This window comes from Phocoena phocoena, chromosome 17, assembly GCF_963924675.1.
Source record: "Phocoena phocoena chromosome 17, mPhoPho1.1, whole genome shotgun sequence".
Taxonomy (NCBI): domain Eukaryota; kingdom Metazoa; phylum Chordata; class Mammalia; order Artiodactyla; family Phocoenidae; genus Phocoena; species Phocoena phocoena.
Genome location: NC_089235.1, coordinates 43,511,975 through 43,539,569, shown reverse-complemented (window position 1 = coordinate 43,539,569; position 27,595 = coordinate 43,511,975). Strand labels below are relative to the sequence as shown.

Here is a 27,595-nt window from a genome sequence, read left to right as displayed (position 1 = left end):
ATTTGTCTTTATCTGACTTCACTCAGTATGAGAATCTCTAGGTCCATCCATGTTGCTGCAAATGGCATAATTTCCTTCTTTTTTATGGCTAAGTAATATTCCAGTGTATATATGTACCACATCTTCTTTAGTCACTCCTCTGTGGATGTTAAGGTTGCTTCCATGTCTTGGACATTAAGGTTGTTTCCATGTCTTGACTATTGTAAATAGTGCTGCAGTGAACATAGGGGCGCATGTATCTTTTCAAATTATGGTTTTCTCCAGATATATGCCCAGGAGTGGGATTGCTGGATCTTATGGTAGTTCTGTATTTAGTTTTTTTTTTTTTTTTTTTTTTTTGTATTTAGTTTTTTAATGAACTTCCATACTGTTCTCCATAGTGGCTGTACCAATTTACATTTCCACCAACAGAGTAGGAGGGTTTCCTTTTCTTCACACCCTCTCCAGCATTTATTGTTCGTAGATTTTTTTTTTTCTTTTGCAGTATGCGGGCCTCTCACTGTTGTGGCCTCTCCCGTTGCAGAGCACAGTGAAGTGCCTTTGTTAGATGCTGATGAAGTGCTTTCACTACATGGAGGGTTTTGTTTTTGCTTTTTAAATTAGTGTTTCTAATCACAAATGTGATATCTACATGTGATTTTTAAAATCTACAAAGAGCGCATAATAAAAAGAATCTTTGGCACCCTAGATCTTCATTTCCACAGCCTCCCTCCTGGGAAGCAACCATGATCATTAATTTCTTATGTATCTTTGTGGAAATCGTTTATGTATAAACATCTCCTTTCTTCACCCTTTTTTGCACACACAGGAGCATACCATACAGACCTTGCTTTGTATCTTGAGATTGTACCATATTTGGCACATTTAGATCTATCTCATTCTTTTCCACGGCTCCGTGTTTTACAATTATGTGGTTGAACCATGGTTTATTTAACCCGTCCACTAATGATAGATATTAAATATGTTGCCAGTCAGTACACAGTGCTGATTTGAATATTCTTGTCTTTGAAAACATGCAAGTATTACTTACAGGAGATGCTCCTCAAGGTGGAATTTCTGTGCCCCAGAAAGAAATTTAAACAGGGGAGTGGTGTGAACAAGCTGGCCTTTTATTTTTATTTATTTATTTATTTTTGCGGTACGCGGGCCTCTCACTGTTGTGGCCTCTCCCGTTGCAGAGCACAGGCTCTGGACGCGCAGGCTCAGCGGCCATGGCTCACGGGCCCAGCCGCTCCATGGCATGTGGGATCTTCCCGGACTGGGGCACGAACCCATGTCCCCTGCATCGGCAGGCGGACTCTCAACCACTGCGCCACCAAGGAAGCCCTGTTCATAGATTTTTTGATGTGTGAGGTGATACCTCATTGTCATTTTGATTTACATTTCTCTAATAATTAGTGATGTTGAGCAACTTTTCATGTGCTTTTTAGCCATCTGTATGTCTTCTTTGGAGAAATGTCTATTTAGATCTTCTGCCTATTTTTTGATTTTTTTTTTTTTTAATATATTGAGCTGCATGAGCTGTGTGTATATTTTGGAGGTTAATCCCTTGTCAGTCACTTCATTTGCAAATATTTTCTCCCATTCTGTGGGTTGTCTTTTTGTTTTGTTTATGGTTTCCTTTGTTGTGTAAAAGTTTTAAGTTTCATTAGGTTCCATTTGTTTATTTTTGTTTTTATTTTCATTACTCTAGGAGGTGGATCAAAAAAGATATTGCTGCGATTTATGTCAGAGTATTCTGCCTATGTTTTCTTCTAAGAGTTTTATAGTATCCATTCTTACATTTAGGTCTTTAATCCATTCTGAGTTTATTTTTGTGTATGGTGTTAGGAAGTGTTCTAACTTCATTTTTTTTACATGTAGCTGTCCAGTTTTCCCAGCACACTTATTGAAGAGGCTGTCTTTTCTCCATTGTATATTCTTACCTCCTTTGTCAAAGATTAGGTGACCATAGGTGCGTGGGTTTATCTCTGGACTTTCTGTACTGTTCCACTGATAAATATTTATGTTCTTGTGCCAGTACCAAAGTGTTTTGATTACCGTAGCTTTGTAGTATAGTCTGAAGTCAGGGAGCCTGATTCCTCCAGCTCCGTTTTTCTTTCTCAAGATTGCTTTGGCCATTTGGGGTCTTTTGTATCTCCATACAAATTGTAAAATTTTTTGTTCTGATTCTGTGAAAAATGCCATTGGTAATTTGATAGGTATTGCATTGAATCTGTAGATTGCTTTAGGTAGTATAAGATTCTTCCAATCTAAGAACATGGTATATCTCTCCATCCTTTTGTGTCATCTTTGATTTGTTTCATCAGTATCTTATAATTTTCTGAGTACAGGTCTTTTGCCTCCTTAGGTAGGTTTATTCCTAGGTATTTTATTCTGTTTGTTGCAGTGGTAAATAGGAGTGTTTCCTTAATTTCTCTTTCAGATTTTCATCATTAGTGTATAGGAACACAAGAGATTTCTGTGCATTAATTTTGTATCCTGCTACTTTACCAAATTCATTGATGAGCTCTAGTAGTTTTCTGGTAGCATCTTTAGGATTCTCTATGTATAGTATCATGTCATCTGCAAACAGTGGCAGTTTTACTACTTCTTTTCTAATTTGGATTCCTTTTATTTCTTTTTCTTGTCTGATTCATGTGGCTAGAACTTCCAAAACTGTGTTGAATAAAAGTGGCAAGAGTGGACAACCTTGCCTTGTTCCTGATCTTAGAGGGAATGCATTCAGTTTTTCACCATTAAGAATGATGTTAGTTGTGGGTTTGTCATATATGGCCCTTATTATGTTGAGGTAGTTTCCCTCTATGCCCACTTTCTGCAGAGTTTTTAATCGTAAGTGGGAGTTGAATTTTATCAAAAGCTTTTTCTGCATTTATTGAGATGATCATATGGTTTTTATTCTTCAGTTTGTTAATGTGGTGTATCACGTTGATTGCTTTGCATATATTGAAGAATCCTTGCATCCATGGGATAAATCCCACTTGATCATGGTGTATGATACTTTTAATGTGTTGTTGGGTTAGCTTTGCTAGTACTTTGTTGAGGATTTTTGCATATGTGTTCATCAGTGATATTGGCCTGTAGTTTTCTTTTTTTGTGTGTGGTATCTTTGTCTGGTTTTGGTATCAGGGTGATGGTGGCCTCAGAACGAGCTTGGGAGTGTTCCTTCCTCTGCAGTATTTTGGAAGAGTTTGAGAAGCATAGGTGTTAGCTCTTCTCTAAATGTTTGATAGAATTCACCTGTGAAGCTATCTGGTCATGGACTTTTGTTAGTTGGGAGTTTTTAAATCACAGTTTCAATTTCATAACTTGTGATTGGTTTGTTCTTATTTTCTATTTCTTCCTGGTTCAGTCTTGGAGGGTTGAACCTTTCTAAGAATTAGTCCATGTTTTCTAGGTTGTTTGTGGCCCGTTGTTGCTTGTAGTAGTTTCCTGTAAGCCTTTGTATTTCTTTGGTGTCAGTTTTAACTTTTCCTTTTTCATTTCTAATTTTATTGATTTGAGCCCTCTCCCTTTTTTTTTTCTGATGAGTCTGGCTAAAGGTTTATCAATTTTGTTTATCTTTTCAGAGAACCAGCTTTTAGTTTTGATCTTTTCTGTTGTTTTCTTCATCACTATTTCATGTATTTTTGCTCTTATCTTTATGATTTCTTTCTTTCTACTAACTTTGGGTTTTGTTTGTTCTTCTTTCTCTGGTTGCTTTAGGTGTAAGGTTAGGTTGTTTATTTAAGAGTTTTCTTGTTTCCTGAGGTAAGATCAATTCTGTGTAATTTTATATTTGCTATTTCTTAATAACTTCTTCTCTTTTCTCTCTCTCCCTCACTTTCTGTCTCCCCCTTTCTCACCTCCCACCATCTTTCTCTCTTACTCTCCTTTTATTTCCTTGTTAAACCTCTTAGATTTATCTTTCAGTGATCTTATCTTCTCTGTTTTTTTATTTTTCTCTTCCTTTTTTTGTTCTTTCTTGGAGGTCTCTCTAAGTTTATCTTCTAACCCTTGTATTTTTTTCCATAGCTAATATTTAATTTCCCAAATATCCTTCTCTTCCTCATTGTTGTTACATTATCATTATTACTTTGAGTTTTCTTTTTCTCTCTTCCTTGTCTCTGTTTCCTTCGTGTTTATTTTGATCTCTAACTTTTCACTTTATGGGTTTTCTTGAAGAATCTAATGATTGTATTTGAGAGAAACACTAAAATTGCCTATTGGAAACTCTCTGTGTAAGAGTAGAATTAGTTGACTTGTGAACCTTACTGTAAAAGATGTTACGACCCACTGCTCTGGGGCCTGAATTTGCTTGCCTCTTGTGAGTTCTCTCCTTACAAGCTTAAGTTTTGGGTTTCTTTGATCTGCTGAGGTAGCTACTACTTACATATATTTATGTGATTTCTAGCTTCCAGTTTTTTCTTCTAGCTTCCAAATTTTTTGACATCTCCTGTTTGCTGTTGTCTCCTCCTCCATGCTCTTTGTCTTTATGAGTTTATTTCTTTTCTGTGAAATAAACTCTTTTCTTTATTGTAATTTTGTACAATAAAAATTGTATTTTTTGAGGGTTTTTGCTGGAATCAGCATAAACCCATGTGTTCAATCCTCCATTTTAATGGAAACTTTTGCCATTTGTCTTTTCTTGGGTGTTCTGAAATTGTCGTTTTAAATATTGAGTTGTTAATGTGATGATAGTCAAATAAATCTATAAAACCTCATATGTTATGATGATTAAAAACTCCCTGAGCACTCATAAAGTTTTACAATTAAAAGGAAAATTTTGATCTGTTCAATTATAGTTTATTCTGGACATTTTGTAAATGAGAATGATCCAAGAAGGGAAGGGAAAACTTCTAAAAGATACATTACAAGAAATCTAGGAATTTAAGGCAAGTCATACCAAATTAGTAGTTGATAAGAATAAAAGTAAATGTACACCTGAAACTAGCACAATATATTGTAAGTCAGCTATACTTCAATTTAAAAAAAAGGAAATGGACATTTCTGTTTTTCTCAACCACTGTTTTATAAAATAATTTTCTTTAAATGGTGGAACAAAGGTACAATCTTGAGCCTTCCAGCCATATGAGAACAATTGTAGACTATTGAGCCATTATTTGATTGATTCTGTGCTTGCCTTACACCTACATCTGTGTAGTTAAGGTTGTTGCTTTGTAACCTCCCTTTATATTCGTTTGTAATTCATCTTAGTTACCTTTGGCCCATGAAACTTGGCTGATCCTTCTTTTGGAATTTGCTCCAATTTGGTGGATTCATTTGGACAATACCTGCTATTTATAGTACTGGGGACTGGCCACCTTTTTTAGGATATGGCAGAAGATTTTGAATGGCTATTTTGATATAGTAGTCGTTTTCATTTGAGACTTTTTCCCCATTCCTTTTTTCCTTTTTTTGATTGTTTCAAAGATAAATGGTCTTTTCAGCATCATGGGAGGTCTGCATTGCCAAGTTTTACTTCTACATTTATTTTTAGTTTAAGAATACAGAGAGCTTGTATTCTTTGATGGCCTTTTTGTTAGCTGTCTTTAGTCTCCGTCGTTGATTGGTCCTTTTCCGATGACTGGCCTAATATGATACAGAGCCAGTTTGGCACTGGACCATTGAAAATTTAATAGTGCTAAATTTTGAAATAATATAGATCAAATTCTTTCCCTGATTTTGAAATTCTAGAGCTGTAAATTCACCATATTGAGTTGCTGCATTGTCGAAGATACTTACATTTGATATTCAGTATTAATCCTTGAACCCATTGTAGAACCTGCTTTTTTTCATTTTGAGTGAGTGCAGTTTTCAGAGAATTTATGGGTAATACCAATATCAACTTATAATTTTTCCAAACTTAATTTACTTCTACATAATTCAACTTACTACAGTTGGAGAAAAACTTGAGACCTAAAATTATGTTGACATTTCCATCAACTCTCACTGTGACTTTTGAAAAGGAAACACTATATGATAACTATTTCAAGGTACGTTGTTTTAAAATTTTTTGGTGCTGTACACCTGTGCCCTGGGTAAGTAACTATTATAAACAAACTTCTTTAAATATTTTTTATTCAAGAAAGGTATGGGACATGATTGGAACTAGTGCCTTATGAATTTGATTTTATACCTATTATAGAGAAAGCTTGTCTGATGAGAATACATCTTGACAAATTGACATGTTTTGATCGGTGCTGAGGTAATTGTACAGATTTTTAAAATTAAACAAATTGTAAACAGAGATTTCTGCAGCAGGTTAATCCCAATATCAAGGTTTTTGTGCTAGTTTAAGCATTGCTAAACATGGCAAAGATCTTCTTTTTGGGGCATTTCTCAGCATGTGATATAAATTTGGTGCTGAGTTGGGTCAACTGTATTACATAGTAAGAAAGAATTTGTTTTCCGGATGTCAGTGGAAGATATTCCCAAATCCTTAGTGTGAGTTGATTAAAAAGCATAAATATATTTGTTCATATTTACTGTAAATACCTAAATTATCTATAGAAAGACTATTTTTTAAAGAGTATCTACTAATGGTGTTGCTCTTTCTATTCAAAACAAGTTTCTACAAATACGACATTTTGTTTTACCAAGAAGCATTCATAGTAGGGTATAAAGCAAATCTATGTGTATTTTTTCTGCCATGTAAGAGTTTAAAAAATCTTATCCAATAAAGCATGCCTTTTTAAAAATAAGATGCGCTTCAGGGCATTCTCTCTCTCTTTTTTTTAAGCATGTATGTACTGAAATTTGCTAAGTATTTTTAAAATATCTTTTTCTGAAAAGAGATTCCAACAGATTTTTGGTTAAGTGATGGAGCATAGAGCACTGTTCTTGTCAACACAAAAAATTATATACATGAATCACTAAAAGTCTGGTATTTTAGTTATCGCTAATGGAAAAATGATTCCTTGGGATTTGTAATGTTTAATATAATGTGTAGAATATTCAGCAAATGGCTATGTCACTTGATCTCTCTCTTTATACATTTGAACAACGTATCTACTTCTGGAGGGGAAAATAAAAGCCAATAATGCTTGGTTTTTACTCTGAGAAATTTCTGACTTAATTGATATAAGCTGAAGCCCAGGCATCAGAATTTTTTCAAAGCTCCCTAGCTGATTCTAATGTAGATGAGGACCATTGACCTGTAGATTCTTGTGTTGGGCTTTGTGACATAAATATTTATTTAGTAAATATAAATTCAAATAAATGAATTTCTTCCATTTTCTTTTTCTGAAGTAACTTTTAATTTTTGAATACGTTTATATTTACAGAAGAATTGTGAAAATAGTACAGAGAGTTTCCATATACCCACATCCAATTTCCCCTATTAAAATCTTATGTTAGTATGGTACATTTGTTACAATTAATGAATCAGTATTAATAAGTGTTTTCAACTAAGGTCTATACTTTATCCAGATTTACTTAGTTTTTACCTAGTGTCCTTTTTCTGTTTCAGGACCCATCTAGGATACCACATTTACATTTAGTCACCATGTCTCCTTAGGCTCCTCTTGATGTCACAGTTTCGCAGATTATCCTTGTTTTTGATGTCCTTGAGAACTTTGAGAAATGCTGGTTAGGTGTTTTGTAGAATGTCCCTCAACTGGGATTTATTTGATATTTTTTCTTATGATGACACTGAGGTTATTGGGTTTTGGGAGAGAGACTACAGAAGTAAAGGCTAGTCTCATCACATTTATATCAAGAGTATTAAAGGAAAAACTCATTTCCTCTACTTATAACACTTCCGACACCAAATGTGTGGATTTTCCACACCAAGCGATTCTCCAGTTTACCAATTGGGTGTCTTACAGTTTAATTCATTCTGACACTGACTATCTGGAGTTAGCACAGACCCTGCAGGTTAAGGACTCAGTCTCACAAACCTGTCCCCTCCCTCACTTCAGATGCTCGTCACAAGTCTGGGTCTCCCATACTTTGACCAACTGGCTATAAAGCAGGGGTTCCACAGTTCCCTCCTCAGTTTCATTAATTCTCTAGAATAGCTCACAGAACTCAGGAAAATACTTTACTATGTCCAATATGGGATACAACTCAGGAACAGACCAACGGAAGAGATGCATAGGGTAAGGTATGAGGAAGATGTGTGGAGCTTCCATGCCCTCTCCAGGCATGCCAGTCTCCTAGCACCTTGATCTGTTCACCAACCTGGGAGCTCTCCAAAACCCTTCTTTTAGGGGTTTTATGGAGGTTCCTTTACAGAGATATGATTGATTAAATCATTGGCCATTGGTGATTAACTCAATCCCTAACTCCTTTCCCCTTCCTGGAGGTCAGGAGGGTAGGCCTAAAAGTTCCAACCCTCTGATCACATGGTTGGTTCCTCTGGCAACCAGCCCTCATCCTCCAGGAGTCACCTTATTAGCATACAGCCAGACATGGCTGAAAGGGGCTTATTATGAATAAGAAAACATGCTCCTCCCACACATATCACTCAGGAAATTGTAAGGGTTTTAGAAGTACTGTGCCAGGAACTGGGGCAGATAAAACCTGTATTTCTTCTTATATCACAATATCACAGATACATTTTGTTAACATGACTTATCATTGTCAGTGTTACCCATGATCACGTGGCTGATGTAGTGTTTGTCAGGTTTCTTCACAACAAAATTACTCTTTTCTCCTTTCCATACTGTTTCTTAGGAAGGAAATCATAATACACAGCCCACACTTGAGGAGTGGGAAGTTATGTAGGAAGTCTTCTACACAGGATATTTGTCTGTTTTCTCCACTTATTTATTCAGTCATATATATCTCACTGACTCATGGTTATTTAGTTTACACTTTGGGTTATAATCCAATCCTACCTTATATATTTTCTTGTTCAGATTGTTCCAGCTTTGGCCATTGGAACCTCTTATGGTTGGCACATTTGTCCCTTTGACATAACCCCATCATTGTGGGTTTGCTTTTACTTTACTTACTTCCTTACTCCCTGACACTGTAAGATACTCTAGATTCAGTTTGTATATTTCCTGCCACAGTTTCTAGAATCCTAGGAGCTAGTTCCTTTATTAGAGAATGGTATTAGAAACCAAGATATGGACTGTAGATGTACTTGTTGCTACTGTGGCATATTGTCACGTTATTGATCCCTCTCAGTAGACAAAGCAAGGACGTATATGTGTGTGTGTGCTAACTTGTGTATATACACATATCTGTATGTATATATATATCTCCATCTTTACCTATATTAAGCTAAACATGAATTCATACTAATGTCTCTGACTCTGAACCATTACCACATGGATCCTCCTATCTGCCTCCGCTTGCTTGTTTATAACTTCCCCCTGCAATGGTGAAAAACCTGGCTCCCTCCACCTACCACCCGTTTGCTAAATATTTCAGTTCCTGTGTGCATGTATAGTGGTTTCAGAATTAACCCATATCCCCATGGGAACAACTTTATCAAGTAGAGCACGGTGCTTATGTACAGTGCTTTTTGTTTTAAGTCTTACAGATTCCACTCACTTCCAAGGTTGTGTGTGTCACATTCTGCATTCCATCCTGGGATCTCTTGACCACCTGAAATATGTTTTTAAATTTGCATACATTAAGTAAGGTTCACTCCTTATAGTATAAACTTCTGTGAGTTTTGATAAATGCATGGTGTCACGTATTCACCACTGCAGTATCCTGCAGAATATTTTCACCACCTGAAAAAATCCCTATGCTACACCTATTAAACTCTCCCTCTACCCCCAAGCCCTCTGCAGTTGCTCATCTGTTTACCATCTGTAGTTCTGCCTTTTCCATATCATGTAATTGAATCAAACAGTACTGGCTTCTTTCACTTAACAATATGCATTTAAGATTCATCTATGTCTTTTTGTGGCTTAATAGCTCATTTTTTCCCAAAGTAGTATTCCTTTGGATGGATGTACCACAATTTGTTTATCCATTCACCTACTGAAGGACATCTTGGTCATTTATAGCTTTTGGCAATTATGAATAAAGTGGCTGTAAACATTTTCATGCCAGCTTTTGTGTGGATGTAAATTTTCAAATCAGTTGGGTAAATACCTAGGACAGTAATTGGTAGATCTTATGATATGTTTAGCTTTGTAAGAAACTACCAAACTCTATTCCAGTGTTACACCATTTTTGCATTTCCACCAATGAATGAGAATTTCTGTTGCTAAGCATGTTCACCAGCGCTTAATATTGTCGAGTTTCTGTTTTGTTTTGTTTTTTGGTTTTTTTTGCATTTTAGACATTCTAACAAGTATTTAGTGGTATCTCGTTGTTGGTGTAACTTGTACTTCCTAATGACAAAAGGTGTTGGGCATCTTTTTATATGCTCACTTGCCATTTATGTATCTTCTTTGACAAGATGTCTATTCAGTACTTTTCCCCATTTTTAGTTTTCTTACTGTTTATTTTTAAGGAGTTGTTCATGTGTTTTGGACACAAGTCCTTTAAAATAAGGTAGTGTTTTGCAAATATTTTCTCAGTCTGTGGCTTGTCTCTTCATTTTCCTAATGGTGTCTTTCATAGAGCAGTAGTTTTTGTTTCAATATCACCAGTCGGCATTTGGTTTTGTTTTTTTTCCAATGGATCTTGCTTTTGATGCTTTAACTCATCACCAAACTAAAGGTAACATAGATTTTCTCCTATGATTTCTTCCAGAAGTTTTCTGGTTTTGCATGTTATATTAAGTTCTATGATCTATTTCGAGTTAATTTTTGTGAAAGCCATGAGGTCTAAGTCTAAGTTGTATTTTTTTTCATATGGCCATCCAGTTGTTCCAGCACCCTTTGTTTAAAAGATTATCCTTTCTCCATTGAGTTGCCTTTGTGCCCTTTTCAAAGATTATTTGACTGTATTTGTGTGGGTTTGTTTCTGAGCTCTCTATTCTGTTCCGTTGATTTATCACTGATACATGTATCTTTTCTTTTTCCAATACTACACTGTCTTGATTACTGTAATTTTATAGAAGTCTAAAAATTTAAGTCTTCAAACTATTTTTCTTATTCATTATTGTGTTGGCTGTTTTAGGCCTTTTTCCTTTCCATGTAATCTTTAGAATCATTTTGTTGACAATTACATGTTAGCTTGCTAGAATTTTTATTGCGGTTGAATTGAAGCTATACATTAAGTTAAGAAGAAATGATATCTTAACCATATTTTGAGTCTTTTAATCCGTGAACATGAATGTCTCTCAGTTTATTTAAATCTTTGCTTTTTCTCATCAGTGCACACAGGTTCTATACATATTTTTTTAGACTGAACATGTTTTTCTGTGTGTGTGTGTGCGCGCCTTAAAAGATTTTTTTTAAATTCCAAATTCCAGTTATTTATTCCTGGTATAGAGAAAGCAAGTGAATATTTTATATTGCCCTTGTATCCTGTGACTTCGCTATATTCACTTATTATATAGTTCCAGGAGGTTTTTATCGATTCTTTGAAATTTTCTAGACAATCGTGTCTATGTAGGCCTTTTCAGTCAGTCACATTATCCCTTTCTTCTAGGGCCTGTTTCCTCAGTGTTAAAATGTAGTTATATTTTGACCGTTAAAAGACTAAAGAAGAAATCAACAACAAATTATTCATAACCAGACTTCTTGATAAAATAGAGCCTTTGTGTCTTCACTTCATCATACTCTCTCTCCACCGCTTATCATATTGTGGCTGAAGTATTCTCCAGCAGTACTCTTTACAGGGGCAACTTTCTGGGTAAGATGAGATCATTTTAGAACTTATTTAATTTGACGTGTCCATGGGTCATCAAAGTCATTTTGTGGCAGCCAGCTGGATATGCAGTTTTGAACCCCAAGGGAGAGCGCTCAAGCAGTTGGAGAATCAGCAGGCTTTCTGCATTTGGTGGTTAAACCTTAAGCGAAAGCGAGATTGCTCAAAAAGTGTCTAAAGAAAAACATCAGTTGCTGCTTCTGCTAGACCACTTCTTAGGTCACCCTCATTTGCCTGAGTAACTCCTTATCCTTCAGGAGTCATCTCAGCCATTGATTCCTCTGGAAAGGGGGAACTTTTCATGATACTCCTCCAAGGCTTTGGTCAGGCAAGTGCTCCTCTGTGCTCCCGTGGTATCTGTGTTTAGCTCTGTGACAATGCTTATCTCACTGTATTTATGTCTACTTTCTAACCTTCTCCACTAACCTGTACATTTCTCAAAGACAAAGACTGTATCTCAGCACACTGCCTTGCACACAGTAGGTACTTATAAATATTTAATCAATATTTATGAAATCAATAAATATGTGTATAAAATTGCTTTATAATGGGGTTTAACTGACTTAACCCCTTATTATTTAGCATAGTGCCATAAGATTATCATCAACACAGAAAGTACCTGCATTTAAAAATAATAAGGTACATACTGGTACATGAAGTATTTCTGGAGCAATGCTTAAGTCAAACATGTGATAAATATTTTGTTTTGGGGGTAATTGCTTGTTTTTTGCTGCCTTGACTTGGCATTTCTCTGCCCCAGAATGTCTTTTGTTATCAGGAGTTTCAGTAATGTAACTGCATGCTAAAATTAATATTGTTATTTTATTGTGATTCAGGCAGTCTCCTTCTAAATTGTATGTTTTGGAAGCTGATTTCTTAGTCATTTTATAATGTTATCATTTCTGAGTTTGTACAAGTGATTTCTTTTGTTAAGTATATATTAAAGTTTCTATTTGTTGTTAAACATGACCACAATGGAGCAGAAAAGGAGTAAGAGAAAGAAATTTTAATAAAAATAAATTATTTTCAAAGACAAATTAGCTGTTAGTTCTATTTGTTCTAAGAACATAAGATAATACAATCCTAAATCTGTTTATATGAAAGCAATTTAGAATGCAATGATACGAATACTTGATATTTCCTGTTGTATGTTTCTGTCAATTTTGTGGAATCAACAAGTGTTCACTGAGCTCCTGCTATTATATGCAAGTCACTGGGGAGATTACTGAATGTAGTCTGTCCCTTAAGAAACATAAATGTTGCTTATATAAAAATATAACATGGCAGTGGCTATAGTATTTTAAAATATATCAGTTTTTTAAAAAAATCAGTGGCCAATAGTCTGTTTCTGAAAGGTATTGATAGTATGTTAGTAAATAAAATAATATTTTATGAACCTGTTTTATCTGTGTAAATCACAAATTAATGGAATTTGTTCTAGCCTTTTGTCTTTGGTGCCCTCTTGTGGATTTTTTATAAACTGCTTGTAACAACACAACAGTTTTTAAAGGTGTTATTTTTATTTTAAAATATTTGATTTTATAATCTTTATATTTTGTTAATCCTTTGACATGCTTTTGGCTGTGAGAGAAAAAAGAGAAGTCATGGTTAAGGTTGCTTTTACTTTTTAAATTTACTCTATTGTATATCAGTATTGTGCACAGGGGATGTAAGATAATCTTTTGTTTGGAAGCTTTTAATATAATGCCAGGAACTTGTACAGTCTTGCATCATGGAGCCTCTGAAGTCCTGCCCACATCCTTCTCACCATTTAGGTTTGTTGTACTGATGAACAAGTCGTTAATGACTTTCGGAGATTGTGAAAGCTTTGATGTAACTTTAAAACATGCCCATGAGCGTGCAGAAGGTTAGCATACATGAAGGCAGACGTTTCTGTTAGTTAAAGATAGGTATGTCAAAGACAGCAGCTGTATAAGCTCTTCTGCTTTTGCAGTGAAGTGGAAGGAACACCTACTTTTATCGGTGGGAAGGAAGTTCATTCTTTGTACAGGTTTCCACATACTATAAGTCTTAGTAATATTTAATTGGTGGATATCAATATATTACTTTTTTAAACCTGTCAGACTTTGCCACAGTGCTTAAGGATGACAGTTTGAAGGGGAATATTTCTGATGTTTTCTCAGTAGTTCTTAGCTCAGTTGGGTTGAATATGGTACTGAATGCGACCGAGTTAACCAGTTGATTCTGCTGTGGGCTCTTTCACTTGTAACACAGAAATAGTAGACACTGCAGATGTATTGAGAACAGAGGCAATGGATAAGTGCTATCCTTTACCAGATTCGGAAGTGGAATTTAAAGATAATGAATGCTCTGTTGGGTCACATCAGTAGTTTCACCTTGCTATAGTAGAGAGTGCCTTTAGTTTAATGGTACACAGGGCTCATCCATGATGTGAGGCATACAAGCAAATGTACAATAGTTCCCTTTGATTTTTGCCTTTTCTAACTCAAGAATGATTAAAATTTATTTACTGACACAGGTTAGCGTGTCAGCACAACCACCAAGACCTGATTTAGTTCTGCATAGGGAGAAAAGTAAAACCTGCCACAGGTTTCCCCAATTTTATGCTCATTTCCTTGAAGTTGCACTGCACATGCCATGTTGATTTCATTTTTTTAAAAAAATAATTTTAAAATATATATTTCATTTTATTTATTTGGCTGCATTGAGTCTTAGTTGCGGCACATGGGGTCTGTTGTGGCATGCGGGATCCTTCATTGCGGGGCGTGGGCTTCTCTCTAGTTGTGGCGCACAGAGCACACAGGCTCAGTTGTTGCAGCATGTGGGCTCTAGAGCGCACGGGCATGTGGGATCTTAGTTTCCGGATCAGGGATCAAATCCGCGTCCCCTGCGTTGGAAGGCGGATTCTTAACTGCTGGACTGTGTTGACTTCTTATTTGACTCTTTCCCCACAAATTAATCACTAGAATTCAGTGCCTTTATCATGTGCTAAGGTGGCAAATTCCATTAAGTCATTTTTTGGTTATCAGTAACTGGCATTATCTATTTTATTTTCTGTCTTCATCTACTCAGATTAGAATCTTTTACAGTTTTCTCTTTAGGGTCAGTTTGGCCTCTTTAGGTCCAGAATATTGTAGTTATTTTTGATTCATTGTATTTGATGTCCAGAAAGTTTCTAGAATATGTTGTTTCTTCTTTCATGATTTCTTTTAGATTGGACTTGTCATTTAAACTGGTTTGTATAGGACCTTTTCAGCGCGGATTCTTTTTTTTTTGCGGTACACGGGCCTCTCACCACTGCGGCCCCTCCCGTTGAGGAGCACAGGCTCCAGACGTCAGCGCAGACTCTAATCACCTCAAATCTAGATTTCAGTAACAACCTTCTGATTCCAGGCTCTCTTTCTTCAGTCTCCTTCTCCAGTTCACCCTTTAGTCCGCAAGGTTCCCATCACTCTGCCAAGCAGCGCATGCTGGCTCCCAGTGTTTAAAGCACTCTGTAACCTGTAGGCCATTCCTTAGTGCAGCCCAACTCACTTAACGCTTTCCCTTCCAGCCATAATATTTCTACCTTCGTGCTTGTTTTTCACAATCCAGCGTGCCACTGTCTACTCTTTCCTAATTTTGGTCCTAGAAATTTTTATCTTAGAAAGATCCAGCTGTCTAAGGGGAGTAATTTAATTCTAAGGAGCAAGTGAGTCTTAATTCTGTGTTTTTTTCCATCCATCTTGGCAGCTTGTTTATTCATTGTTTGTCTTTTTGTAAGCTCAAGTTTAGTTGAATTTTATCTCTGAGAATGATGTGAGTTCTGGGTTGAAGGTTGAGTAGGAGTCCCTTTAGGGTGGATTTTAATTTGTTCTCATCAGGCACCCGGGGTGCTTCCATACTGAGACTGCATTCGACTAATTTCTCAGCATGGGGTTCCCCAGACCATGTGGGTAATGTTAGAAAACCCAAACCCATGTCTGTACATCCTAAAGGGAAAACCCCCCCACCATATCCATTCCTCATCTTTACCTATAGCCCAGGTGAGGCAGACAAATTTATATGTCATCTCCCTTATCTGTGAGTACGTTTTTTTCTTGTCTGTCCTTTCACTGAGGATGTAGACTCTCAAGATTCCCAATTTTATGTAAGAGTTTCAGTTCTACTTTGGAGAGAACCCAAAGACTCTTGCCTTCCTTTATCCATTAAAATGGATAACCCATCACCATCGCACCCCCATCATCACATGCCCCTATGGCATCCCTAAGGTCAGATTTAGCTTATTCTCACTCTAGTTCCTAGTTGTTTGGGGCTCTTGGAGATTTCCTTTACTATCTTGAAAGCTCAGTTTTGTGTTTGTAGTACGTTTTGTTACATTATTCTTTGCTGTCAGTGCCATCCCTGATTAGCGCCTCTAAAACGTTTTACAGATATCTAGACCACTATAATGCAACTTTTTGTATAATTGGTTCACTTATGTGTCTTAAACATTCATTTTTTTTCCTGAAAAATAAATTTTTTCATGCTGTAGTAGAATGCATACCCAATAGGAGTGTCTAATTGAATCAGTGTCACTAAGATCACTGTTCTGTATTGATAATGTACTGTTATGTAATTATATAGGTAATAAAGAAGTATTTAATATCATTTCAGGAAGAGAAAATAATTAGAATATTTCAAATTAAAAAGACACCTATTTATCTAAGCATAGTCTATCTCATTAATGTTAGAAATGACAAATGCTTTCTAAAATGTTTGTGTTAATATCCTTTAAATCAATCAGATAGTAGCTGAATATTTAGAAAATCCTTTAAGGTGGTAGATATTGCAAATGTAAAGATACCTAGTGCAAAGGCTCTGATTATTTCTCAGACTGTTATAGCATAAATCTGTCTTAGCAGTGGAGTAGGATTTCCTAATGATGTTTTCAAATATTTGTATTCCATGTGGATTTTATGATTCATAACCTGGATTATCGTCAGTACTCTGTTTTGCATTCCTGGCACATGATGACCACTGATTGAAAATGCTATTGTATTCCTTACTGGAATTGGCCGCTTTCTACAGTGGGGAAGCATCTGCTCTGCAGACCTTTTTCTATAAAGTATCAACATGTTTTTCTTCTGCTTTTCTCTTGTAAGGAGTAACAGAGTATATATAAATGAAGTATAACTTTGGAAAAACATTATAAATAACTGTTTTATTATGAAAATGTTAAAGTATCAAATGGAAATTTTAACAATCATCTAAAATATTAAGAATAATTTGAGTTAATGATTTAAAGAAGTAAAAAGTGTTACTGAAAAGTTTTCAAAACCGTCACCAAATTTTTAGTGTTTGATTTGCTAATTTCATAAAAAAGAACTTCTCATTCCTTCCATACTTTAGTAATTACTGTTTGGATGCCACCCTCTCATTAGTGAATTGAGTGCTCATTATTTTTTTCATTACTGTTTTTTTTTTTTTACTGTCAATTTGTAAATTGGTTTAACATCCTTTAGCAAAGTGACTATGTAAGTGAAAATAATATGCAGTGAAAACGATCCCTTCCAAACTTGATTTAGTGCTTTTATAATTTTATAGATTAAGCCAGTTATGTGCATCCGGAGGTACAAGCTTCATTATCCCAGCATAGATCCAAGTCTAATCTAGAATACAAGAAAATTTTAAAGTATTATTTCACACCAACCAGATGTTGTGTTTCTTGTTAAATTTAACGGTCACAGCACTGAATCTTATAAGGATAAGAGATAAATGACTCACACATATAAAAACAGATTTAATGTTTGGGGAATTAACTGGTTTGCAACCACGATAAAATAAGGTATTAACTTAGCGGTAGAGTTTTAAAAAGAACTGATAGAAAATCAACCTTTTTCCTCCCTCCTTAGTGGAGTCTACTAAAAAGAGTAAAACCTTTTTTATTAGCTTTTTTGACCAAGTGCAAATTAGTTTACTTATGTGTATGTCAGTTTCTTCATCTCTTAACTTAGCAAAATGAAGCGTGCTCTAGCTAACCTGTAATATAAATTAAACTAGAGTTGAGAAATAATTTAAAATTTAGAAGCCTTATACAATTGGAAGTTAGATATTGGGCTTTAGAATCAAACAACCTGGTTAGAATCCTTGCCCTTTGACTTATCTGTTATATGACCTTGGACAAATTATTAAACCCATTGGAACTGCAGGTTCATCATTTACACAACGGGGACAATAATATCTCACAGAATTAATAAAAGGATTAAATAGGAGTGACCTACAAAAAGTCCTTGGTATAGTGCTTCTAAGTCATTGATGATAGCTATTTTATCATTATTCGATAAGTGATCAATTGAATAATTCTAATTAACGGTATTATTTTCCCTCCCGATGTTTCTTTAATAGCCATTCTATGTTTTAAATAATTAGTCGGTTTAAATAAAGTTCTACAGTAGAACCTTGCATAACATTCTGTGCCCTAGCACTAACTCATAATGAGGGCTTTAACATTAATATAATAGATTATGTAATGAGAATAAGGCTTTGTATTGGATACCAGGTATATAACTGTTAACAAGATCTGGTTACTGCCCTTATAATAGCTTTTAGAGTCTATTTAATAGATCTGGACAAGTCAGGGGTACAGACAATTGTGTAATAAGTGTATGATGGGCATAAGCACAAGGTGCTATAGCAATACAAAAGTATGACACCTAATTCAGTCTCGGGGTGTCTGAGCTGAGAAGGGATGTCTAAGTGTAGTTCTGCTGTAAAAAAGAAGTTCTAATATAAAGCACCCCCACTTGTGTATATACGTTAAATGTTATAGTCTTCTCATCCTTTAAGACCTAATTTAAGGGCAGTGTCCTCTGTGAGGCTTTCTTCATTTGACAGAGGTGAAGTCAGAGGCTGTACTTTTGGTACTCCCATTGTACTCTGGCAACACTTTCCTTACAGCGTTTAACAAATTGCCTTGTAATTTATTGTTCACATGTCAGTTTCTCTTAGACTTCAGACTTGTTAAAAAAACAAAGATGGAGCAAAACCGTTTCTTATTCATCTTTGTATTTCCAATGCCTGGTTCACTCCTTGACATATTATAAGTTTACAATAAATGCTTGTTGAATGAATTAGGTAAAAATATGAATTGCTTCATTTATTAAATAAATTTTTATCAAGTACCTAATATATGCCAGATGTTCTAAGCATTGAGGGTTCATCTGTGAAAAAGAAGGTTTCTTTGCCTTTATCAAACTTATACTGGTAGAAAAACCAGGTACAGGCTATGAAGGATATAGAAGGATAAAAGATTGATGGGGACTTCGATTTTGGAATGGTGGTCAGAAAAAGCATCACTAAGGAGGTTAACATCTAAGTGGAGACCTGAGTTAAGCAAAAAATAAAACTGTCTTAAAGAAGAGCATTCTAGGCTGAGAGAACAGCCAACTTAAAAGCCCAAGGAGGAACATGCTTAGAATGCACAAGAAATAGCAAAGGAGGCCAGCCTGGCTGGAACTTGGTGAGTGAGAAGGAATGTGATAGGAGATAGGATTGGCAGATATTACTGGGCCAGATCACATTTGGCCATGATAAAGATTTTGGGCTTTAATGTAAGTGTGATGGGAAGCCAAAAGCAGGGTTTTGAGCAGGAGCGTAACATGATGTGATTTGTCTTTTGAAAGGATCCATCTGCCTGTTATGTGGGAGACTAACGGGGGCAAGAGGGGAAACAGTGAAAACTGCCAGGAGGCTGTTCTAATAGTCCAAGAAAAGACAGTGGCTGTGACTAGGATGGACCAAGTAATTTGTATGGGACTCCTTGGGCGTAGGAGCTGGTGACATAAGCTTTTAAAACTGTAAACCTGCACCTCTAACTTAAGCATTCAAGTAGATCAAAATTTAAATGTAAGTAAGGTATATGTACTTGCTGGGATAATGGGTTAAGAAATAAAGGAACTAGTTTCTTAGTCCCAGCTTCACTTTTAAGTAGGTGTGTGACCTTGGGGAAGTCTCTTACTTTCTGTGGGCCTTGGTTTTTTATGTATAAAATGAGGGGTTGAATTATTAAAGGTTCATGGTTTTATAATTCTGTGATAAAGTAAGTATATAAATGAATGCTTACTGTGTGTGGACTACTGAGTGAAACACTTTAGTAGATTCAGAAGTACTATAAGGCAGTCTTATCCATGGGTACTTACATTTATAAAAGATTTTATGAAACAGTTACAATATGAGATCATAATTTAAATGCAAAAGTGTGTAATGCAGGTTTTATAAATTCTAGAAGTTTGGAAAAGAGGATAATTAATAAAGACTGAATTTGCCATAAAGGTAATAGATACTTGATCTGGAACTAGATAGGATTTAATTAAAATGAATTAGAGAGGAAAGAGCATCCTGGGTAGAAAAGAAGATGTGATGTGAGCAAAGATGAAGTCTTTAATGAGCATATGGGTTTATGGCAGCTGGAGACTCAGTTGAGGTCAGCCTGACTCTATTGAATGATATGTGAACAATGGGAAAATAGGACTGGCCATGTAAAATAAGATAACATAGAGGACATTAAAATCTAGGCAGCTTTGTTTAGCTTTCAGTGCAGGCAAGAACTGGGAGCCATTATAGATTCTTCAGTAGAAGAATATTATAATACAAGTAGTATTCAAGAAAGATTGATATAGTATGTATACTTTGAAGAAGGGGTGAAACTACCTTATTCCTAGTAGCATGCAAGCATTTTACATACCATTTCTCATTTAATCATCATAACACCAATGAAAGAAACTAAAGTTCAGAGAGTTTAAATAGGTTCCCTAAAGGTCTTAAGGCTACTAAGTGAGTTGAGCCAGGATTTGAACTAACATCTGTCTGATTCTAGGAGGTCAGGGTGCTCTTCCTGCAGTAACGCAGGCATGAGGTAAGGAGGAATATACTCAGTAGCAGTGGGAATGGAAAAGAAGAGATGGAGCTGAGAGAGAATTTTTTGAAGAAGAACTTGTTGACTGATAGTATATAGGGTATGAAAGAAAATAACCCCCAAAAGACATTGCAGTTTTACTCTCAGTTAGCTAATGAAGATGACTGTGCTTTGTAGTGGTTATTGTCGGGGATGGAGGCAGACTGCAGGGGGCCAAGGAGATGGATGAAATGATCTCGTTTGAGAATGTTGAGTTTTATTTTATTTTTTATTTATTTATTTTTTAGAATGTTGAGTTTTAAACATCATTAAGCATTTAAGTAGTAAGTAAAGTCAGAAAGATGTCAGGATTTGGGAGTCCTCAATATATTAGATAGTTGAATGCATAAGAATGAAGAAGTCTTCTAAAAGAAGAGAAGCTCATGAAAGAAGAGCAGAAGACTTTGAGATATAATGCTGAATTTATCCTGTAGGTTGAAGATGAGGAGGGCTATCAAACAGCTGAGAACAACATGGATGTTCCTGTTTTCCAGTATTTGCATTTTGACCTCTGTCAGAACTTAGGTTTTGTTTGTTTGTTTCTACTTCAAGTGGAATAGATATAAATTAATTTCAGTACACGATCAAGTTTTTCTAAATAGCACATTGCTTGGTTTCTCAAACAGAATTTGTTAGTTTAGTTTTATGGCCCTATTCCAGTTTATCTTCTGGTGAACATTCTAAAGAGTATTTTTTGGTTCATACTTAACATTACTGACTTGATTCTTCTGTGAATTTACATTTAAAAGCCAATGGCTAGGATATGACAACAAAAGCACAGGCAACAAAAGAGAAAAAATAGATAAGTTGGAGTTCATCAAAATGAAAAGCTTTTGTGTATCAAAGAAACTATCAAGAGAGTGAAAAGACAACCTACAGAATGGAGAGAAATATTTGCAAATCATATATCTGATAAGAGATTAATATCCAGAACATAAAGTGAACTGCTTCAGCTCAAAGACAACAAAAAACAATCTATAACAACAATGGGCAAAGGACTTGAATAGACATTTCTCCAAAGAAATACACAAGTGGCCAATAAGCACATGAAAAGATGCGCAATATCACTAGTTATTAGGGAAATGCAAACCAAGCCACAACGAGATACCACACATCCATTAGGATGTCTGTTCTCAAAAAGAAAAAAAAAAGGGAAAATAACAAGTGTTGGTGAGGATGTGGATAAGTTGGAACCCTGTACACTGTTGGAATGTAAAATGGTGTGGCCAATGTGGAAAACGTTTTGACAGTTCCCCCCAAAATTGAGAATTACCATTTGATATAAATTGCACTTCTAGGCGTACACCCAAAAGAATTGAAAGCAGGGACTCAAATACAGACCTTCCTTAAATTATGATGGGGTTAATCCCGATAAGCTCATCTTTAGTTGAAAATATCGTTAAGTTGAAAATGTATTTAATACATCTAACCTACCGAAAAACATAGCTTAGTCTAGCCTACCTTAAATGTGCTCAGAACACTTAAATTAACCTACAGTCTGACAAAATCATCGAACACAAAGCCTATTTTATAACAGTGTGGAATCTCACGTAATTCCTTGATTACTATACTGAAAGTGAAACACAGAATGGTTGTATGGGTACAGAATTGTTGTAAATGTATGGGTTGTTTACATCCCTGATCACGTGGCTGACGGAGCTGCAGCTTGCTGCTGTTGCCCAGCATCAGGAGAGTATCGTACTGCATATTGCTAGCCCAGGAAAAGTTCAAAATTAGAAGTACGGTTTCTACTCAATGTGTATCTCGTTTGTACAGTTGTAACGTTGAAAAATCCTGAGTCGGACCATCATAAGTCGGGGACCATCTGTCTGTAGATACTTATATACCAGTGTTCAGAACATTATTCATAATAACCAAAAGGTGTAAACACCTTAATGTCCATTAACAAATGAATGGGTAAACAAAAGGGGTGTGTGTGTGTGTGTGTGTGTGTGTGTGTGTGTGTGTGTGTGTGTGTACATGCAATGGAATATCATTCAGTCTTAAAAAGGAATGAGATTCTGACATCTGGTACAACACGATGAACCTTGAAAACATGCTAAGTGAAATAAGCCAGACACAAAAGACGCAAAAGACATGCTTCTACTTTTATGAGGTACCTAGGATAGGTGAGTTCATAGTAACAGAAAGTAGAATAGAGGTTACCAGGGATTGGGTGAAAGAAGTAATAAGGAGTTAGTTTTTGATGGGTACAGAATTTCTGTTTGAGATAATGAAAAATTTCTTGAAAAGGATATTGATGATGATTGGACAACTTGGACAACACTGTGAGTGTACTTAATGCCACAGAACTGTGCACTGAAAAATGCTTAAAATGGTAAATTTTATGTTATGTGTATTTATCATAATTTTTAAAAAGCCAATGGCTTTTGTACAAAGTTATAAACATTGTTAAAGCTGTTATAATAGTGCCAACATGTTCTGTCTTTAATGTGCTCTCTTTTGTTTATTTTGTTATATATCCTTTGTTAATAATTTTCCTGTCTTAATCCTTATTTTAAGAACAACTAGCAGCCTGCTATTTCATCAAACAATTTCTGTTGCTTGAGCTTCAATTACCTAAAGCTCTAGGTTATTTTGGATAACTTTTGGGTCTTATGATAACACTGTATTTATGTCCTTACATTAAAATTAGTAGTGATAGTGGTATTTTTCATTATTAAAATATAATATGTTCATAGTATCGTAAGATATCCATCTGTGTTAGAAAAGTCTTCCTTCACTGCAGTGTTTTGTTTGCAGGATGAAGATGAGCTGGACTCCCACACCATGGTGAAGACTAGCTCGGAAAGCGTGGGCACCATGCGGGCCACAAGCACGATGAGTGAAGGGGCCCAGACCATGATTGAACATAATAGCACAATGTTAGAATCTGACTTGGGGACCATGGTTATAAACAGTGAGGATGAGGAAGAAGAAGATGGAACTATGAAAAGTATGTGGCTTTTTTTCCCCCATTGAATATTAATTTTCTGTTTTGAGAGTATACTTCTATAGAAAGCAGGATAGTTCTGTGTTGCTTGTTATAGCCAGTTGTGGAAAATTTTGTTTCTTGGCTTTATTTAACAGTGAAAGGAATATGGCACAAGTGAATTTTCAAAAATTCTTTTAATATAGCAGAAAGTAGCACATCTTTAACTTAGTGTTATGGAACTTTTTTCGGTTGAAGGATGCTAACCCATAATTTAATTTCTGAAGTATTTTTTGAGATAAAAAGATAGCGTTCCTAACATTTACTTTTCCAATTAAAAACGTGAACCTAAAATTCTGTTCCAAATAATACAACATAATATTATTTCATGTTGTCTAAGTTATCAGTTAAGCTGCAGTGACAGAGGGAAGCAAGCCAAGGGAAGAAATAAGGGCTATAAGGTGGGAAAAGGAGAAACACTAGAAAGAAGAATCAAGAGACAGGGATACTCATGCAGAAAATTCAGTTCAGTGCATGTTTACTACTGCTTGTCGTGTGCTAGGCCCAGTGCCAGGGGCGCTTCAGGGCTGAAATGACAGTTAAGGCGTTCTCTCTGATCTCCGTTGCTTACAGAGTGATGAAGACAGAGATACTTTCACAGGCTAGCATTTCTTTTTGTATAAATATGGCTCTTTAAGATTGCAGTTAACAATGAAGGACATTGTGATTTTTCAGTTATAGGCAAAAGCAGATTAATTACCTCCTGATACCTACTGGCCTTTTTCTTCCCCCTACCACTCTAGTCCTTTATGGTCAATGTCAAAGTCTAAGCACAAAGCTGTTTTTCACTACACAGAACTACTTCTCCATGGCACAAAAGCTGTAATACATGACTTCTTGCATTGTAGAGCCTAGAAAGTTATAAAGAAAAACAGGGGTAAAATGGATATAGGTAGGAATTTCCTCTCTGACATTTTTGTTTTCTTTTTGCCTACCCCTTTCTTTTTGCTACTCTCCCTGTGAGTCAGCTTGATAAGTCTTACCTCATAGCTTCAAGTCATTTGGCTCACTGCCGTTGCTTTCTTCACATTTCTTAGTATACATAGCCCATTATGGTTGTATACTTTGAAAGAGAGGGCCGAGAAGCACAAGATGAAAACAGATTGCCACATAGTTAATCCTGGGTGGGAAGGAGGAGAGGGGAGTGAATTTTTTTTATCTCCCACGCTGATAGGTTTCTTGAGCCTTTGCCCTGAAAAGCAGTCTAAGACTTGGATTCCTAGCTGGGCATATTACTAGAATAGGGCTTCTGCATCCATAACATGCTCACCCAACTACATTGAATGGTCTTGTGGCCTCCAAAGCTAGCTAGTGTTAGGGTACAAGTCATATGCCTTGCAGATCAGAAAGACAGATAAGATCATTTACAACACATTTCCCATCAGCATGTAGCATCACTTTTCCGCAGCTGATAAAATTCTTTGAGTCAAGTTTTATGATTCTTAACAGACCAGTTAGAAGATCACTGGGTGCTTTGTTCTATCTTTAGAGAGCTACTGAGTTTCCTATGAAACTACATAAACAACTTTTTCCATGTAGTCAATATAGTTGAACATCAGCATTTAAGCAGTGGTTTAAAAATGAGTATTTATGGAATTGAATTCATGTTAGATAGTTATATTTCAAGGAAGAGATATGTGATAATGATTTATCAGACCTCATGCTTTAAAATTATAGCACAGATTTCCACATATTTCATGTAATGACTTGCAGCTTTGACAGCCACAGAAATCATTCAATTTATGTCATAATTTTATGTCCCAAGTATGATTTTTTTGGTCACAGAGATTTTATTAAAAGCTCATTTTTAAAATGAGCAGATAGTGGTTTATGTCGTTGTTTTATATGCTTTATTTATTTTATTTTTCTAATTATTTTTTATTGGACTGTAGTTGCTTTACAATGTTGTGTTAGCTTCTACTGCACAGCAAAATGAATCAGCCATACATACAGATATATCCTCTCCGTTTAGGACCCTACAGTGCATTAAGTAGAGTTCCCTGTGGTTGTTTTTTTTGTTTGTTTTTCTTTTGCTGTACGCAGGCCTCTCACTGCTGTGGCCTCTCCCATTGTGGAGCACAGGCTCCGGATGCGCAGGCTCAGCGGCCATGGCTCACGGGCCCAGCTGCTCCGCGGCATGTGGGATCTTACCGGACCGGGGCACGAACCTGTGTCCCCTGCATCGGCAGGCGGACTCTCAACCACTGCGCCACCAGGGAAGCCCCCTGTGATTGTTTTATATGCTTTAGCAAGTTTTAAATCCCATGAAACAACTTCCCTTGTATTTTAAGTTTCCGCCATTTAGACATCATTCTGTTATAATGTGGGACTTCCATGTTTCCAAAAATCGAACCAAATGGTGTTAGTGTAACCCCCCAGGTTTTGTCATACTGTAGTATAGCAATAGTATAGGGTGTAAAGAAGTTATTGAGGCAGAACTTACTTTCTGTGAAACCACATAATTACTTTTAGTTTTAGTTTTGTGTTTCCTCATGATCTAAATCTTCTTTAAAACGTCTTAGATGCGTTGGTATGAGCTCTTAGGTTATGTTACATTAGTGGAAGCCCCATTTGCTAATGTGTCTTTAGCATTTTCCTTCCTTAAAATGATTTTATATATTTTTTTTATTCCCTAAAAGATTATAGCATTATATTATTTTTAATTTTCTAAAATCTCTAGAATGTTATACTGAGTGCTGAATATACTGATTTCCATCACCTTTTCCTTTGGAGTTTCAAAAGAGTTGCCTGATTTAATATTCTTGTCAGTTTAAATTATGTTTGCATAATTTTTTATACCTTTATCTGTGAAGCTGGAAATTACAAACCTGTTTTCCTTACCTCTGAAAAGTGTGGTGATTTGACTCTAGGAAGCAAAGTTATTATTTTTTTAAAAAATTAATTTATTTTTTGGCTGCATTGGGTCTTCATTGCTGTGCACGGGCTTTCTCTAGTTGCAGCGAGCGGGGGCTGCTCTTTGTGGCCGTGTTCGGGCTTCTCGTTGTTGCAGGGCACAGGCTCTAGGCACGCAGGCTGCAGTAGTTGTGGCTCGTGGGCTCTAGAGCGCAGGCTCAGTAGTTGTGGTGCACGGGCTTAGTCGCTCTGTGGCATGTGGGATCTTCCCAGGTCAGGGCTCGAACCCGTGTCCCCTGCATTGGCAAGGGGATTCTTAACCACTGCACCACCAGGGAAGTGCCTAGGAAGCAAAATTATTAAAAGAGCTTTTGAAAGGAACTGGAGTAAAATGACAAGAAATATTTAAAATTTGATCTACTTTTTACAAAATGGGCATAGACCTGGAGAGCATGTCCGAAGAACTCTCCAAACTTATTTTCAGCGATGATGGCATTATTTTTACCATCTCTCTCCCACTCCCCTTCTTCCCATTCCCATTTCCCTGGGATCTCATTACCCATGTAACGTCCAGGTTTCAGCTTGGTAACCCAGGTCTTTCACAATCTGGCATCAACCAGTATTTACACATGGAACTCTACTTCCTTATATGTTATACTTTATCCAGACTAGTCTAGGCCAGTTGGAATTATGAGGTATAAGCAGATTGGTTGTCATTAAGGAAATCAACATTTAGGATTTTTTATCCTGAAGGAATAGATTAGGACCAGGTCAGGAATCCATTGTCATTAAATTGATGAGTTAGCAGAGATTATTTCTTTGTGGGTAACTCTGGAAGAGCAATTGTTTCAGCAAAGAAAAAACTGGGGCCTTTTATCTTGTTCAGATCTGCTCTGTTTCTATGGTGGAACTTTCTAGCCTTTCAGAGCTGGAGCTGGATTGGTACCTGTAGTTACCCTAAGGGGAAACTATCTCTGTTAGTATTTAAGGAAGTGCCACACTCTCCAGTCAGGTTAGCAGCTCTGTTTCATGGTTTCAGCTAATCTCCACGTGCCTGCTATGTCAGTTTGTCCTTCCAACAACTTGGGAAGCTGGAGCATCTGGAGAGCCCAGCCCTGCTTCCCTCATGCAGTGAAGGAGACCTGATC

General features: G+C 36.2%; 1 protein-coding gene across 1 annotated transcript in view; it reads left to right on the top strand.

Moving 5' to 3' along the window:
* STK3 (serine/threonine kinase 3) overlaps positions 1-27,595 on the top strand; it is a 320,157-nt gene that overhangs the window by 203,322 nt on the left and 89,240 nt on the right. The window contains exon 9 of the mRNA XM_065895191.1: positions 23,366-23,558. Coding sequence (XP_065751263.1) covers positions 23,366-23,558 — 193 coding nt within the window. The remainder of the gene's footprint in view (positions 1-23,365; positions 23,559-27,595) is intronic.